Source organism: Passer domesticus, chromosome Z (assembly GCF_036417665.1).
Source record: "Passer domesticus isolate bPasDom1 chromosome Z, bPasDom1.hap1, whole genome shotgun sequence".
Taxonomy (NCBI): Eukaryota; Metazoa; Chordata; class Aves; order Passeriformes; family Passeridae; genus Passer; species Passer domesticus.
The window spans coordinates 40,853,727-40,866,330 of record NC_087512.1 but is presented as its reverse complement, the minus strand read 5'-3'; the positions used below and the strand labels follow the sequence as shown (position 1 = coordinate 40,866,330).

The window sequence follows — 12,604 nt, the reverse complement described above, 5'->3', positions numbered from 1 at the left end:
GCAAGAGATGATAATTTATCACTTTTTATCATACTATCTCTACTTTATGATCCTTAAGGTCAAAAAGTTCTTAATTTATTTCCGTTCTGTTAGATATTAGTTGTCCATTTTCAGCAAATAAGATGGTTAAGATTAAGATTGTCAAACAGACTAAATAATACGTATGATAAATAATGAAGTTTTTACATTTTCACAACCAAATCTAAAAAGTTATCCTATAACAAGTCATTAAACTTGTTGAAGGACTTGGAGATAACACCTTGAAATTCCAAATCCATTAATCCTTGAACAAATAAAGAATCTAGAAACACTGGTGAAATACTTTTTTAAAGTGTGCTGTAACTCTGTACCCCAGAGAGGACCCAAATCACTGCAAGTGTTGGGGCCTGGCCAGGCCTGTTGGGCCTCAGGAGGGTCTCTGGACCTGACAATGAGATGGCAGCAGGGCTGCAGCTGGCCCCACCACCGTGACAGACACTGAGGCTGCTCCAACGCCAGCGACCGGCGCTGCCACTGAAACCCCTGGAACGGAATCAACAGGTGCAGAGAAACTGAAAAGTACATGAACGTCACCGGGCAAACCAGCTTTGGCAAAAACAGTCAAGGAGGACTGGGAGAGCAAAGAGGAGGAAGAAGCAGAACCATCACAAGGGTAAACTTCAGGGCCACCATCAAGGCTATCACTGCAACTGGAAGAGGAGACAGAAGAGACAACCACATCTCAATCCCTATCTCTGAGTGAGCTACAGGAGCCAAGAAAAGAGTTCAGCTCTCATCCATGTGAGCATTTTACTGCCTGGCTGCTCCAGTGCTGGGAGACAATAATGTTGACTTAGAGGGTAAGGAAGCCAGGCAGCTGGGATCACTTGCTGAGGAACCAGGAATTGACAAAAAAATAGGGAAAAAAGACACAAGCCCTTAGTCACTGAAGGAGACTTATCAAGTGTGAGGGAAAGGTATTCCTATAAAGATGTTTCATCTAACTCAGGCAAATGGACTGCAATAAAGACAGGTATTCAATAACTGAGGAAAATGAAATATGAGAAAGAAATGAAATTTTGACCCAGAAAATGTGCAGCTCCCTGCAAATCCAGATCCTCTTCTCTCAAGGAACTTTGTGGAGGAAATTTGTACAGCGTGTACCAGCAGTGCACGCCAACCCCTTGGCAACAATGTTTTGGAAAGGTGATGCACCACCAACAGTCAGTGACGTGATTTGGCAATTCTGGGAATATGAAGAGAGTATTTCTTTCTCCATCATTGTGGCTGTAGAGAAACTGATAGATAAACTGACAGATAAGCTGACTCATGAGTTCCAGCAATTCAGAGAGAATATGTCCTGCTCCCCACCTGTACAGGCCCATATTTCAACAACTGACAGCAGGAGTTCTTTTGTGCAAGAGAGAGAACATAGAAGGACACACCACAGGGTACCCTGTGGCTTTACCTTTGGGACCATACAGAAGGATATGAGGAAGTGGGATAGACAACCTACCTTGAATTTATAGGTGTGGAAATTGCAGGAAAAAATGTCTACAAATGGGGCTTTTTCCCAGCCAATTTTTTGGTCTATTCTCCAGTGGTAAATTTTCCAGACAGAAGGGAAGATCTGATCACACTACTGTCTCTAGGGAGAGAAGTTCTAGTCCATTTCTACAAGATGTTAGGAGGGGACGTTGTAATCAGTGTTAGAAGAGTCCTGCTTCCATCCAGGTGGAAGAGAGTCATAACTGGGTTTACTGGACTATGTGATTCAAAGGCCTGGCACAGCAGCCTCACAGGAGCTTAAGGCTGTAGTAGGCTCTGGTGCACAGTGTGCCCAAGTGCCATCAAGCTATGTAGAATCCATCTGTACCTCTGGAGTGACAGGGGGATCCAAACAACTGAGATTACCCTGATTAGGAATGAATGGCAAAAGCACCCTATTTTGCCTGGACCAGAGATTCCACACGTTCTTGGCATAGCTTATCTCAGGAGAGCATATTTCAGGGACCGAAAAGGATAGTGGTGTAAAGGATAATGAAGTAAATTAAAGAGTCACCTACTTTGCCTGGTTTTTCAGACAACCCTTTTGTTGTGGGATTGCTGAAGGCTGAGGAACAGCAGATGCAAATTGCTACAACAACAGAGCATTAGGGGCAATAGAACACCAAGCAAAACCTGTAATTCCCATCTATAAACTAATTTGTCACCTGGAAAGCCAAGGAGTAATCAGCAGGACTTGCTCACACTTTAACAGTCCCATATAGGCCAATCGACAGCTCCATACAGAAAGTCTGACAGAGAATGGAGGTTGAGTAAAGCATTGTGCCCTGAATGAAGTCACATCACCTCTGAGTGCTGCTTATGAGACATAGCACTTCAATATGAGCTGGAGTCAAAGGCAGACAAGTGGTGCCACCACTGACATTGCTGATGCATTTTTCTCAGTCTCTCTGGAGCAGAGTGCAGGCCACAGATTGCTTTCACTTAGAGGGGTGTCCACTATACCTAGAACTGACTGTCCCAGGGGTGGAAAAATAGCTGTACCATCTGCCATGGACTGATCCAGATTGTACTGAAAAAAGGTGAAGCTCTGGAACACATAAAACTGAGTAAGGTAAAGAGACCTGCACAGAAGATCCATTTTTTTAGGAAAAAATGCTAAGATGGACATCATCAGATCCTAATGGGCATTATTAATATCAGTGGGTGGGTGAACAATGTCCCCACCCACTAACAAGAAAGAAACACAAGCTTCTTTTAGGCTTTTAGAGAAGTTGCATTCCAGATTAAAGTCTGATTGTAAGCACTTTCTAGTGACCCAGAAGAATGATTTCAAAGTGGGTCCTGAGCCTTTGACCAAATCAAGCAGCAAATCATATTGTAGCCCATGGGCCTGTCCAAACAGTGCAATATCTGAAAAAACATGTTTTATACTGCACCTGGGAAGAATGGCCCTACCTGAAGCCTCTGGAAAAAAATCATCAAGGGAGACTCAATGTTGACCTCTAGGTTTTTGGAGTTGGGCATACAGAGAATCTGGAACATGTTGTAGTTCACCTGGAAAGGAGATACTGACAGCATATGAAGGTGTCTAATTCACTTTGAAGGTGATTTGTACTGAAGCACAGCTCCTCCTGGCACCCTGGTTACCTGTGTTGAGTGACTTGGATGTTCAGTGGAAGGATGTCCTCTAGACATCATGCAACAAATACTATATGGAGAAAGTGGGTTGCAATGATCACACAATGAGCTTGTATAGGAAACCCCAACTGTCCAGGACTCTTAGTAGTAATCATGGAGTGGACAGAAGACCAAGATTTTGGAATGTCACAAGAGGAGACGGTATTTCATGCTGAAGAGGTCACACTATGTAATAACAGAAAATGAGCAGCAATATGCCTTATTTACTGATGATCATGCTGCTTTGAGGGAAAACATCAGAGATGGAAAGCAGCTGTATAAGAGTCCCCAACCACAAGATGCAGAAACTGCTGAGGGACAAGGTGAATCAAGTCAGTTTGCAGAGGTGAAAGCCATCCAGTTAGCCTTAGACATTGCTGAATGAGAGAAATGGCCAACACTTTATGCTGATTCATGGATGGTGGAAAATGTCCTATGGTTGCAGCAATGGAAGCAGGATATCTGGCAGCAACAGGGTAAACCCATCTGGCTGCTGCATTGTGGTAAGGTATTACTGCCTGGGTGGAAAATGTGATTAGGCAGGTACGTAATGCAGAAGGTCACGTACCCAAGAGTCAGGCCACAGAAGAGCATCAAAACAGGATCAGGCTGCTAGGATTGAAGCAGCTCAGGTGGATTTGGATTGCCAGCAGAAGGGCAAGTTCTTACTCAGTGGCGCCTTGGAACATCTGGGAGAGGTGCAACATATAGATGGGCTCATGATGAAGGGCTGGAAGTAACCATGAAGCCTTTGAATGTGGAGCATCCTCTGTGATCAATCAGGCCAAGCAGGTCAAGCCTCTATGGACTGAAGGATGATGGCTGAAATATAAGTATAGGGAAGCCTGTCAGCTTGACTCTATCACACTCCTCTGAACCTGTGTGTCAAGAGCCATGTGTTTGCAATGGTGGAATCAAACACAGGACAGCCAAAACCCCCTGTTCCCAGTCACACTGCATGAAGCACTGTCTTGGGATTGGGAAATCAAGTCTTACCATGACACAGTACTCCAGAATGAGTTGAATCAGACAATGGAACACATTTCTGAAACAACCTTGTGGAGACTTGGGCCAGAGAACACATCATTGGGTGCATATATCACATTCCCTAAGTGATATGCACCAGCCCCTGGAGAGATCAAGTGGTGTAATAGACATTAAAGACTGCACATTAAAGACTGGACATTAAAGAGAAAAATGGCTGGTGACACTTTCAAACTTTGGGATAGACATATAGCAAATGCCACCTGGCTACTCAAAGATCTGCCAATAAGGCTGACTCTGACCAATCAAAATTTTTACATACTGTAGCAGGGGATAAAGTTCCTGTAGTGCACGTTAAAATCATGCTGAGAAAACAGTCTGCCTCAGCAAAAGGGTCTGCTTTTGCTTGAGGACCTGGGTGCACTTAGTAGATAATACAGAAGGATAGGAAAGTCCAGTATATGCTTCAACGGGAATTTGATTTTGAGTGAAAATAATACAATTTAATTCATTGGCTATGTTAATATCTAACACTGTGTATTGCCTCTTCTATGTGACTACATGTGTATCACCTCACTGAACACCTTAGGGCATCAATCTTAACCAAAAACATTCTGGGGATCTGAACCTGACCTCCTTCTGATTGTTGCACTTGCACCAGTGAAGAATGAATTCTGATAAAACTGAACAAGGGCAGAAATAGTGGAATAAGAACTGACTCAAATATGCAGCTTGAAACAATTTGGCAGCTGGGTGGTGTTTTATCTCCAGCTGGGCTCAAAACCATGACAGTAATCAATGCCAGAAATACAGTATCAGAAAGAACAGGGGAAAAAAGGATTGTATTATTATTTCTTCCACACTCACAGTTATGGAATTAGAAGGCAGCAGCACTATAGCACTAGAGTTCAGGGAGTAAATCTTTAGCTAAGACATAAGAAAATGGTTTTCTTTTCCTTTTGTTTCAAAAGAAACAAAAAGTTCCGCTTTTCTTCACTTGAATCCATCTTTGTTTACTGCTGTAAGGGAAGAAATGTTATTGACTGTCATTAAAATCTTTGAGTAACTGGATACAATTGCAATACAATTGATAAAAGAAAACTTATTCTGAAGTCAAGAAAAATATTGCTTTTATTAATACAAAGCATAATTCTTACAAACAAACTTGCTCATCCAGCTATACAAAACCTGTGTTCAAATACTTGAAAAACTGAATAAGGTGTCAAAAAAAATATACACATCACACTAATATCTCATAGTTACTAATACTTATAAATTTACCAAGTTTAATGCAAGTAAAATATTTTAGTTCTTATTAGAGAAAAAACTCATCCATTGAGCTGTCTGAAAAATCAAATGTAAAGTTTTCTTAACTGTCAAAAGCTGCAAAAGGTTTTCAACCCCTGTTAACAAGATTCTATGTTCTATATTTAAAACAAAATTCTATCAACTAATTCAGTATTTTACTTTTTAAAATAATTTTCAGATCTCCAGTAAGAATATGAAAGCTAAATAAAATTAACTTATTTGAAAATATCTTCTATATTGTTTCTGAACAGCTGTAAAATATTGTTTAGCAGTGAAATAACTACAAAATAAAGACTTTCCTCCAATCTTTTTTCTTTTTAGTGGCAAATCACACTATGTTAATTTATTAACAAAAATTGCTTATAACAAGATATTTCTTATCTAAAACTGTCTACTTTGTTTGAATGCCTTTGCAAGTTATATAGCCAAGCACGCGTTTCTAGATGACCATGCAAGAATTAATAAAGAAGTATTAACAGGAGGGAGCATTCATAAAAATATATGGTCTACAGGTGGGCTTAGAAACAAATATTTGTTCTTGTAAGTGTTCACAGGAGACTGATGGTCTTACATATCATCACAACTCCTGTTTATATAAATTGGTGGTCATGTACCACCAATTCATATAAACATTGGCCTGTTACTGACAAATAATTCAGATAATTGCCAATTAATAAAGCAGAAATCAAAATAGAACCAGATATTTAAGTAAAAGTATCTTGATTTCTGTTGAGCTTTTTTTTTTTCCTGACTGCCTAGTCTGTACTGGTATAACTAGTTTATAAAATTTGCGAGACTTATTTGCTGCTTCTAACTCTTAATGCATTAGAGCCCAATAATATTATTTTTTTTATCAACAGATAGCACAAAAAAGTATCATGTCAGATATGACAGAGTATGTCATACAGAGTCATAAATATTTATCTTCATGTTGAAGTAAGCATATGTTTAGAAAGTGGTGCTTACTAGAACATGCAATTTCTCTTAAACAGATGTATTTTAACTTCATGACTTGCAGTATTTATTTGAGTTTATCTTGCTCAGAGACATTAAGTGCTATGCATTGTATATATAGCATGAATTAATCCTATCATAAGGCAAAGAAGGATTAAAAAAAGGGAAAAAAACAGGAGTGGCTTCTTGGATATCTCTTTCTCAGAGTAATTGAAGAGAGAAGTCCCTGAAAGCATATCTAGATTTGTGGTTTTTCACTTATCAATCTAAGTATATCTGTAGTCAACAACAATGTTTCTGAGAGGTAGAGTCATTATAAACTGCAGAGCATTCAATACTGATTCTGTAGCACTTGTTGTTTACTGAGTGACATTAATTAATTGAATATAGGTCAGATTATCAAATACTTTATTTTTTGAATAAAAGTCCTATTTCATTCTGAATTCATCCTGAATTATTCCTTCAGTATTCTAATGCAACTAATAACTTATCTTCATCATTCATTCTGTGCTGATAGTTCATTTTGAAGAAAGTGCTAAAGTCAGAAAGTGTATTTATACGTACATTTTGTGATAGAAAATTGAAGGAAAACATTGGAGGAAAGAAAAAAATTATAGGGGAAATAGAAAAAGTATTAATTTCTTTATACTCTCTCAAAAGAAGAATATCTAAGGAGCATGCAAAACATTGCTGTAAGGTTTTCCATTATAAAGACATTAAATACTTATCTCTTTTTTGTTGATAAGTTAGGAAAACATATCTTGATATAAGATAACCTGAGTAGGTAAGTGTTTCTTAAATCAAAGTAGCATCTTCTACCATTTAATTGACATTATGATCAGAAGAATAAATACCTAAAATAGAGTACTTATGTCAGCAAAAAGATGCCCAGAAGTTAATTGTGAAAATTACCAATAATATTTCAAATTCTAAAAATAACATTGTTCTTTCTCTTATCCCATTTTCCCCCTTATATTAATATACTGAATGCATGGTATAGATTTAGACTAACTTCTTTAATTTTTTTTTTTAGGTTTTTTTTTTTTTTTTTTTTTTTGTGAACAACACACTATTGAAATAAAGAGTATTTGAAATTTTAGGACAACTGGAAGAATAATGATAACAAGAGCAGAAGTTCAGTGGTGAAGGGGATATCATCACCTCAACAGTCCACTGACACCATGATATTTTACGAAAAATCCTTTGCTAGTATTTTCCCTCCTGGGAAGCTGAGGAATCACAATCACAGAATTTCTAGGTTGGAAGGGACCTTTAAGATCATCGAGTCCAACCCATGTTCTAACACCTCAACTAAGTCATGGCACCAAGTGCCACACCCAGTCTTTTTTTAAACACCACCTCCCTGGGCAGATGATTCCAGTATTTGACCACGCTTTCTGTGAAAAACTTCCTCCTTAAGTCCAGCCTATATCTCCTTTGGCGCAGCTTGAGACTGTGTCCTCTTGTTCTGTCTGTTGTTGCCCGGAGAAAGAGACCGACCCCCAGCTCACCACAGCCACCCTTCGGGAAGTTGAAGAGAGTGATAAGGTCACCTCTGAGTCTCCTTTTCTCCAGGCTAAACAATCCCAGCTCCCTCAGTCGTTCCTCATATGGCTTGTGTTCCAAGCCCCTCACCAGCCTCATTGCTCTCCTTTGGACACGCTCAAGCATCTCAACGTCCCTCCTAAACTGAGGGGCCCAGAACTGGACACAGCACTCTAGGTGTGGCCTCACCAGTGCCGAGTACAGGGGAAGAATGACCTCCCTGCTCCTGCTGGCCACACTATTCCTGATACTGGTCAGGATGCCATTAGCCTTCTTGGCCACCTGGGCACACTGGTGGCTCATGTTCAGCCGACTGTCAACCAGCACCCCCAGGTCCCTTTCTGCCTGGGCACTGTCCAGCCACGCTGTCCCCAGCCTATAACGTTGCAGGGGGTTATTGTGGCCAAAGTGCAGGACTTGTTACTTGGACTTATTGAACTTCATCCCATTAGATTCTGCCCATCCATCCAACCATTCCAAGTCCCTCTGCAAAGCCCTCCGTCCCTCTAACAGTTTGACACACGCTCCCAGCTTAGTGTCATCTGCAAATTTACTAATGAAAGACTCCAAACCCTCATCCATATCATCAATGAAAATATTAAACAGAACTTGCCCCAGCACAGACCCCTGAGGGACACCACTGGTGACTGGCCACCAGCTGGATGCAACACCATTCACCACCACTCTCTGGGCCTGGCCATGCAGCCAGGTCCTAACCCAGCAAAGAGTGCTCTTGTCCAAGCCACGGGCTGCCAGCTTATCTAGGAGTATGCTGTGGGAGACAGTGTCAAAGACCTTGCTGAAACCAAATACACAACATCTACAGCCTTCCCTGCATCCACTAGGCGGGTTACCTGGTCATAAAAGGTGACCAGGTTGGTTAAACACGACCTACCCCTTCTAAACCCATGCTGACTGGGTCTGATACCCTGGCCATCCTGTAAATTCTGCATGATGGCACTTAATAGAAACTGTTCCATTATTTTGCCAGGTACTGAGGTCAGGCTGACTGGTCTATAATTACCAGGATCCTCCTTTGCACTCTTTTTGTGAATGGGTGTCACATTGGCCAGCTTCCAGTCATCCAGAACCTCACCAGTGAGCCAGGACTGTTGGTAAATGATGGAGAGTGGCTTTGTAAGCTCATCTGCCAGCTCTCTCATTACCCTGGGGTGGATCCCGCCAGGTCCCATAGATTTATGAACATCCAAGCAGCTCAGTAGTTCTTTGACTCTCTCCTCTTGGATAATGGGGGGACCATTCTGCTCCCTGACACCATCAACCAGCCCAGGCAGACAGGTATCTTGAAGGCAAGTCATCTTCTCACTAAAAACTGAGGCAAAGTAGGCATTAAGCACTTCTGCTTTCTCCTCATCTCCAGATACTGTTTCCTCCCTTGTCCAATAAAGAACTAAGGCTGGTCTTGCCTTTCCTTCTAGCATTAATGTATTTGTAAAAACATTTTTTATTATCCTTTACAGAAGTCGCCATTCTAAGTTCAAACTGAGCTTTGGCCTCCCTAATTTTTTTCCTGCATGTTCTAGTAGCCCTCTTGAATACTTCCTTAGAGACCAGACCCTCTTTCCAAAGCTTCCTCTTTTTATTCTTAAGTTCCTCCAAAACCTCTTTGCCCAGCCAGGCTGGACGTTTACCCTACTGACTTATCTTTTGGCACACAGGGACAGTCTGTTCCTGTGCCCTCAAGATCTCTGTTTTGAGGCATGCCCACCCTTCCTGAACCCCTTTGTTTTTAAGGGCTGCTTCCCAAGGGAGGCTCCGAATAAGTCTCCTAAACAGGCCAAAGTCTGCCCTCCGGAAGTCCGATCCAAGAGTCTTACTAGTGCTCCTCCAGATATTGAGAACTCTATTATTTCATGATCACTCTGCCCCAAGCGACCTCCAACCACTACATCTCCCACCAGCCCATCTCTATTTGTAAACAGCAGATCTAACATAGTCCCTCACCTGGTGGGTTCACCCACCAGCTGCAACAAAAAGTTGTCCTCCACACCCTCTAAGAATTTCCTGGACTGCTTCTCTACTGCTGCATTAAGTTCCCAGCAGATGGCTGGTAGGTTGAAGTCACCTACAAGAACAAGGGCTGATGATCCTGAAACATTACCTAGCTGCTTGTAGAATAAGTCATCTACCTCTTTTTCCTGGCTGGGTGGACGATAACAGACTCCCAGTAGGGTATCAGCCTTGTTGGCCTTCCCCTTAATTCTTACCCATAGACATTCAACTCCGTCTTCCTTAGTTTCAATTTCTACGACATCAAAAGTCTGCTTAATATAAAGGGCCACCCCTCCACCTCTTCTTCCTTTCCTGTCTCTTCTGAAGAGCTTGTAGCCATCCAGTGCAGTGCTCCAGCCATGTGAGTCATCCCACCATGTTTCCGTGATGGCAACTACATCATAGCTCTGCAGCTGCACCATGGCCTCCAGCTCTTCTTGTTTGTTGCCCAAGCTGCGTGCATTGGTATACATGTACCTCAGCTGGGCTACTGACTTCACCCCTAACTTAGCCTTGCAACCCTTGGGCCTATTTCCAGGAACCCCTTCCCCCTTCAAACCTAGTTTAAAGCTCTCTCAATGAGGTCTGCCAGTTCATGAGCTAAAAACCTTTTGCCCTTGACAGAGAGATGTACCCCATCTGGTTCCAGCAGAGCAGATGCTGTAAAAGTTTCCCCATGATCAAAGAATCCAAAATGTTGCCGATGACACCAACCCTTAAGCCATTTGTTGATGATGCAGATTCTCCTGTTTCTTTCATCATTTTCCTCTGCCACCAAAGGGACTGAGCTCCTGCCCTTTCAACTACCTGACCCAGTACCCTAAAGTCCTTTCTAATTGCCTTGACACTCCTCTTTTCAATCTCATCACTGCCAGCCTGGAGTATCAGCAGTGGATAATAATCAGAGGGCTGAATCAGCCCAGTGTTAAGAGGCTGAATGAGAGATGCGGGACTCCAGGCAGCTCTTCCAAAACGCAGTTTATCACATGCAAGACGTTAGAGCAGTCCAGGGTCATGGGAGACAGAGCCTGTGCCTAGAGCTGTCAGCTGCATCTGCAGGCAGGCCTGGAGACCCTTACTTTAGGTTACAAATGCATTATATACTTTTCTTTGCTGAGCATCTTAATACAGTAGAACCAATCTATACCTTAACTTTTATCTATAGCCTATCATAACTAATACAATTACCATATTCATGTTAGTATTCTCCAATCACTAAATGTTAGTACATTACAGTTTAAGCTAGAAGTTGTTTTTCAGTTTTCTTGCAGTGGAAAATTCTGAGACCTTTTTTCTACTTGCAACATTTGCTGACTTGTTTGCCTGTGCTATCTTTCTGCTTGGTAAAAACATCTTATTGTTTGAGGTGGGTTTATCCTTTGTTCTAAGTCATAAAAACTCCCTTCTAACTAACATACCCTTTGCCTCCTTGGTTATCCAGTAAGACTGGCTCAGCAATTCTTTTCTTCTATATCAAAACTTGCTTGCAGCTCTACTCCTTCCTCAGCTTCTACATTCAAAAATCTTTATGCTAAGCATACATATCTGTGAGACTTGGTTGTCAAACTTTCATCCTTCCCAACAGCCCAGGAAGTCTCTCAGTGATATTTTGTACCCAGGCCCCAGGGAGGCAACAGACCTCCCTGTGGGATGGGTCTGGTCGACAAATGGGGCCCTCAGTTCCCTTCAGAAGGGAACCACCTACAACGATTACCCTTCTTTTGTTCTTGATGTTAGAGGTAGTGATCCATCTTACAGATGAATCATAATTGGGGGGCTCACTGGGCAGACAGTTTTCTTCTAAATCATCTAGTTGGGTCTCTAGTTCTAGGACCTCATACCTATTTTGTAGTGGTACCTGGCTGGATGATGGGGATGGGGAGGAGTTTTTGTTATTACCTCCCCAAATGGGGACCAATTTCCACTCCTCTTCATCCACCAGGTGCCCTTCTATTGCCTGAGAGCGGGAGGCATATAAGTCCTCAGTCTCTCGGTCAGAGGCCTCCCTTAAAGATGTAAGGGCTGAACTCCACCAGTCTATTTCCCTTTCACTTTCCCTGATACTCCTTAACCTTTCAACTTCCTCCCTAAGCTCAGCCACCAGTGAAAGGAGGTCGTTCACCTGTTCACACCACAGGCAGATCTCCTCCACAACACTCCCTGAAGCCACCAATAAGCTCAAACACTCTGGGCATAGATGGGTCTGTACAGACACATCCTTTTTGGAGGGCTCAACTTGCCCACTTACACTTATACCAGCCATAGTTTTTGACCGTGTAGAAACCATTACTAACAGACACCTCAAACACAACCAAGCAGCAGAAAAACCTCAAACAACACAGAGGACTCCTAACTAGGAAGAAAGTTGGCAGCCCTGCCTGCATGAACTGCCGCGCAAACTGCCTTGTATACGCCCCAGGGACTCACCACACTCCTGTTGGCTGCACTCCCCAGAGACCTCTTATAATCAGCACTCAGCAGCAACTCAAGTAGCTCCACCCCTTGCTCCTCACTGACTCACAATGGCCAGGGAGCTTCAGGAGAGACGTGTAAACAGTAACTATCTGCTGCTGTGGAATGCAACAGGTGCAGCTGTAATTGGTGGATGTTGATTGTTTCTAATTAAGGGCCAATC

The 12,604-nt window shown here is 42.2% G+C and overlaps 1 protein-coding gene across 1 annotated transcript; it reads right to left on the bottom strand.

Annotated features, from left to right (window-relative positions):
• Positions 1–406: 406 nt before the first annotated feature.
• LOC135291214 (uncharacterized) lies at positions 407–12,256 on the bottom strand. The gene is given in 7 exon segments (XM_064405243.1): positions 407–689; positions 2,046–2,116; positions 7,771–8,762; positions 8,765–9,342; positions 9,344–9,487; positions 9,922–10,238; positions 11,609–12,256. Coding segments are annotated over 7 exon segments (3,033 nt in total).
• Positions 12,257–12,604: the final 348 nt, after the last annotated feature.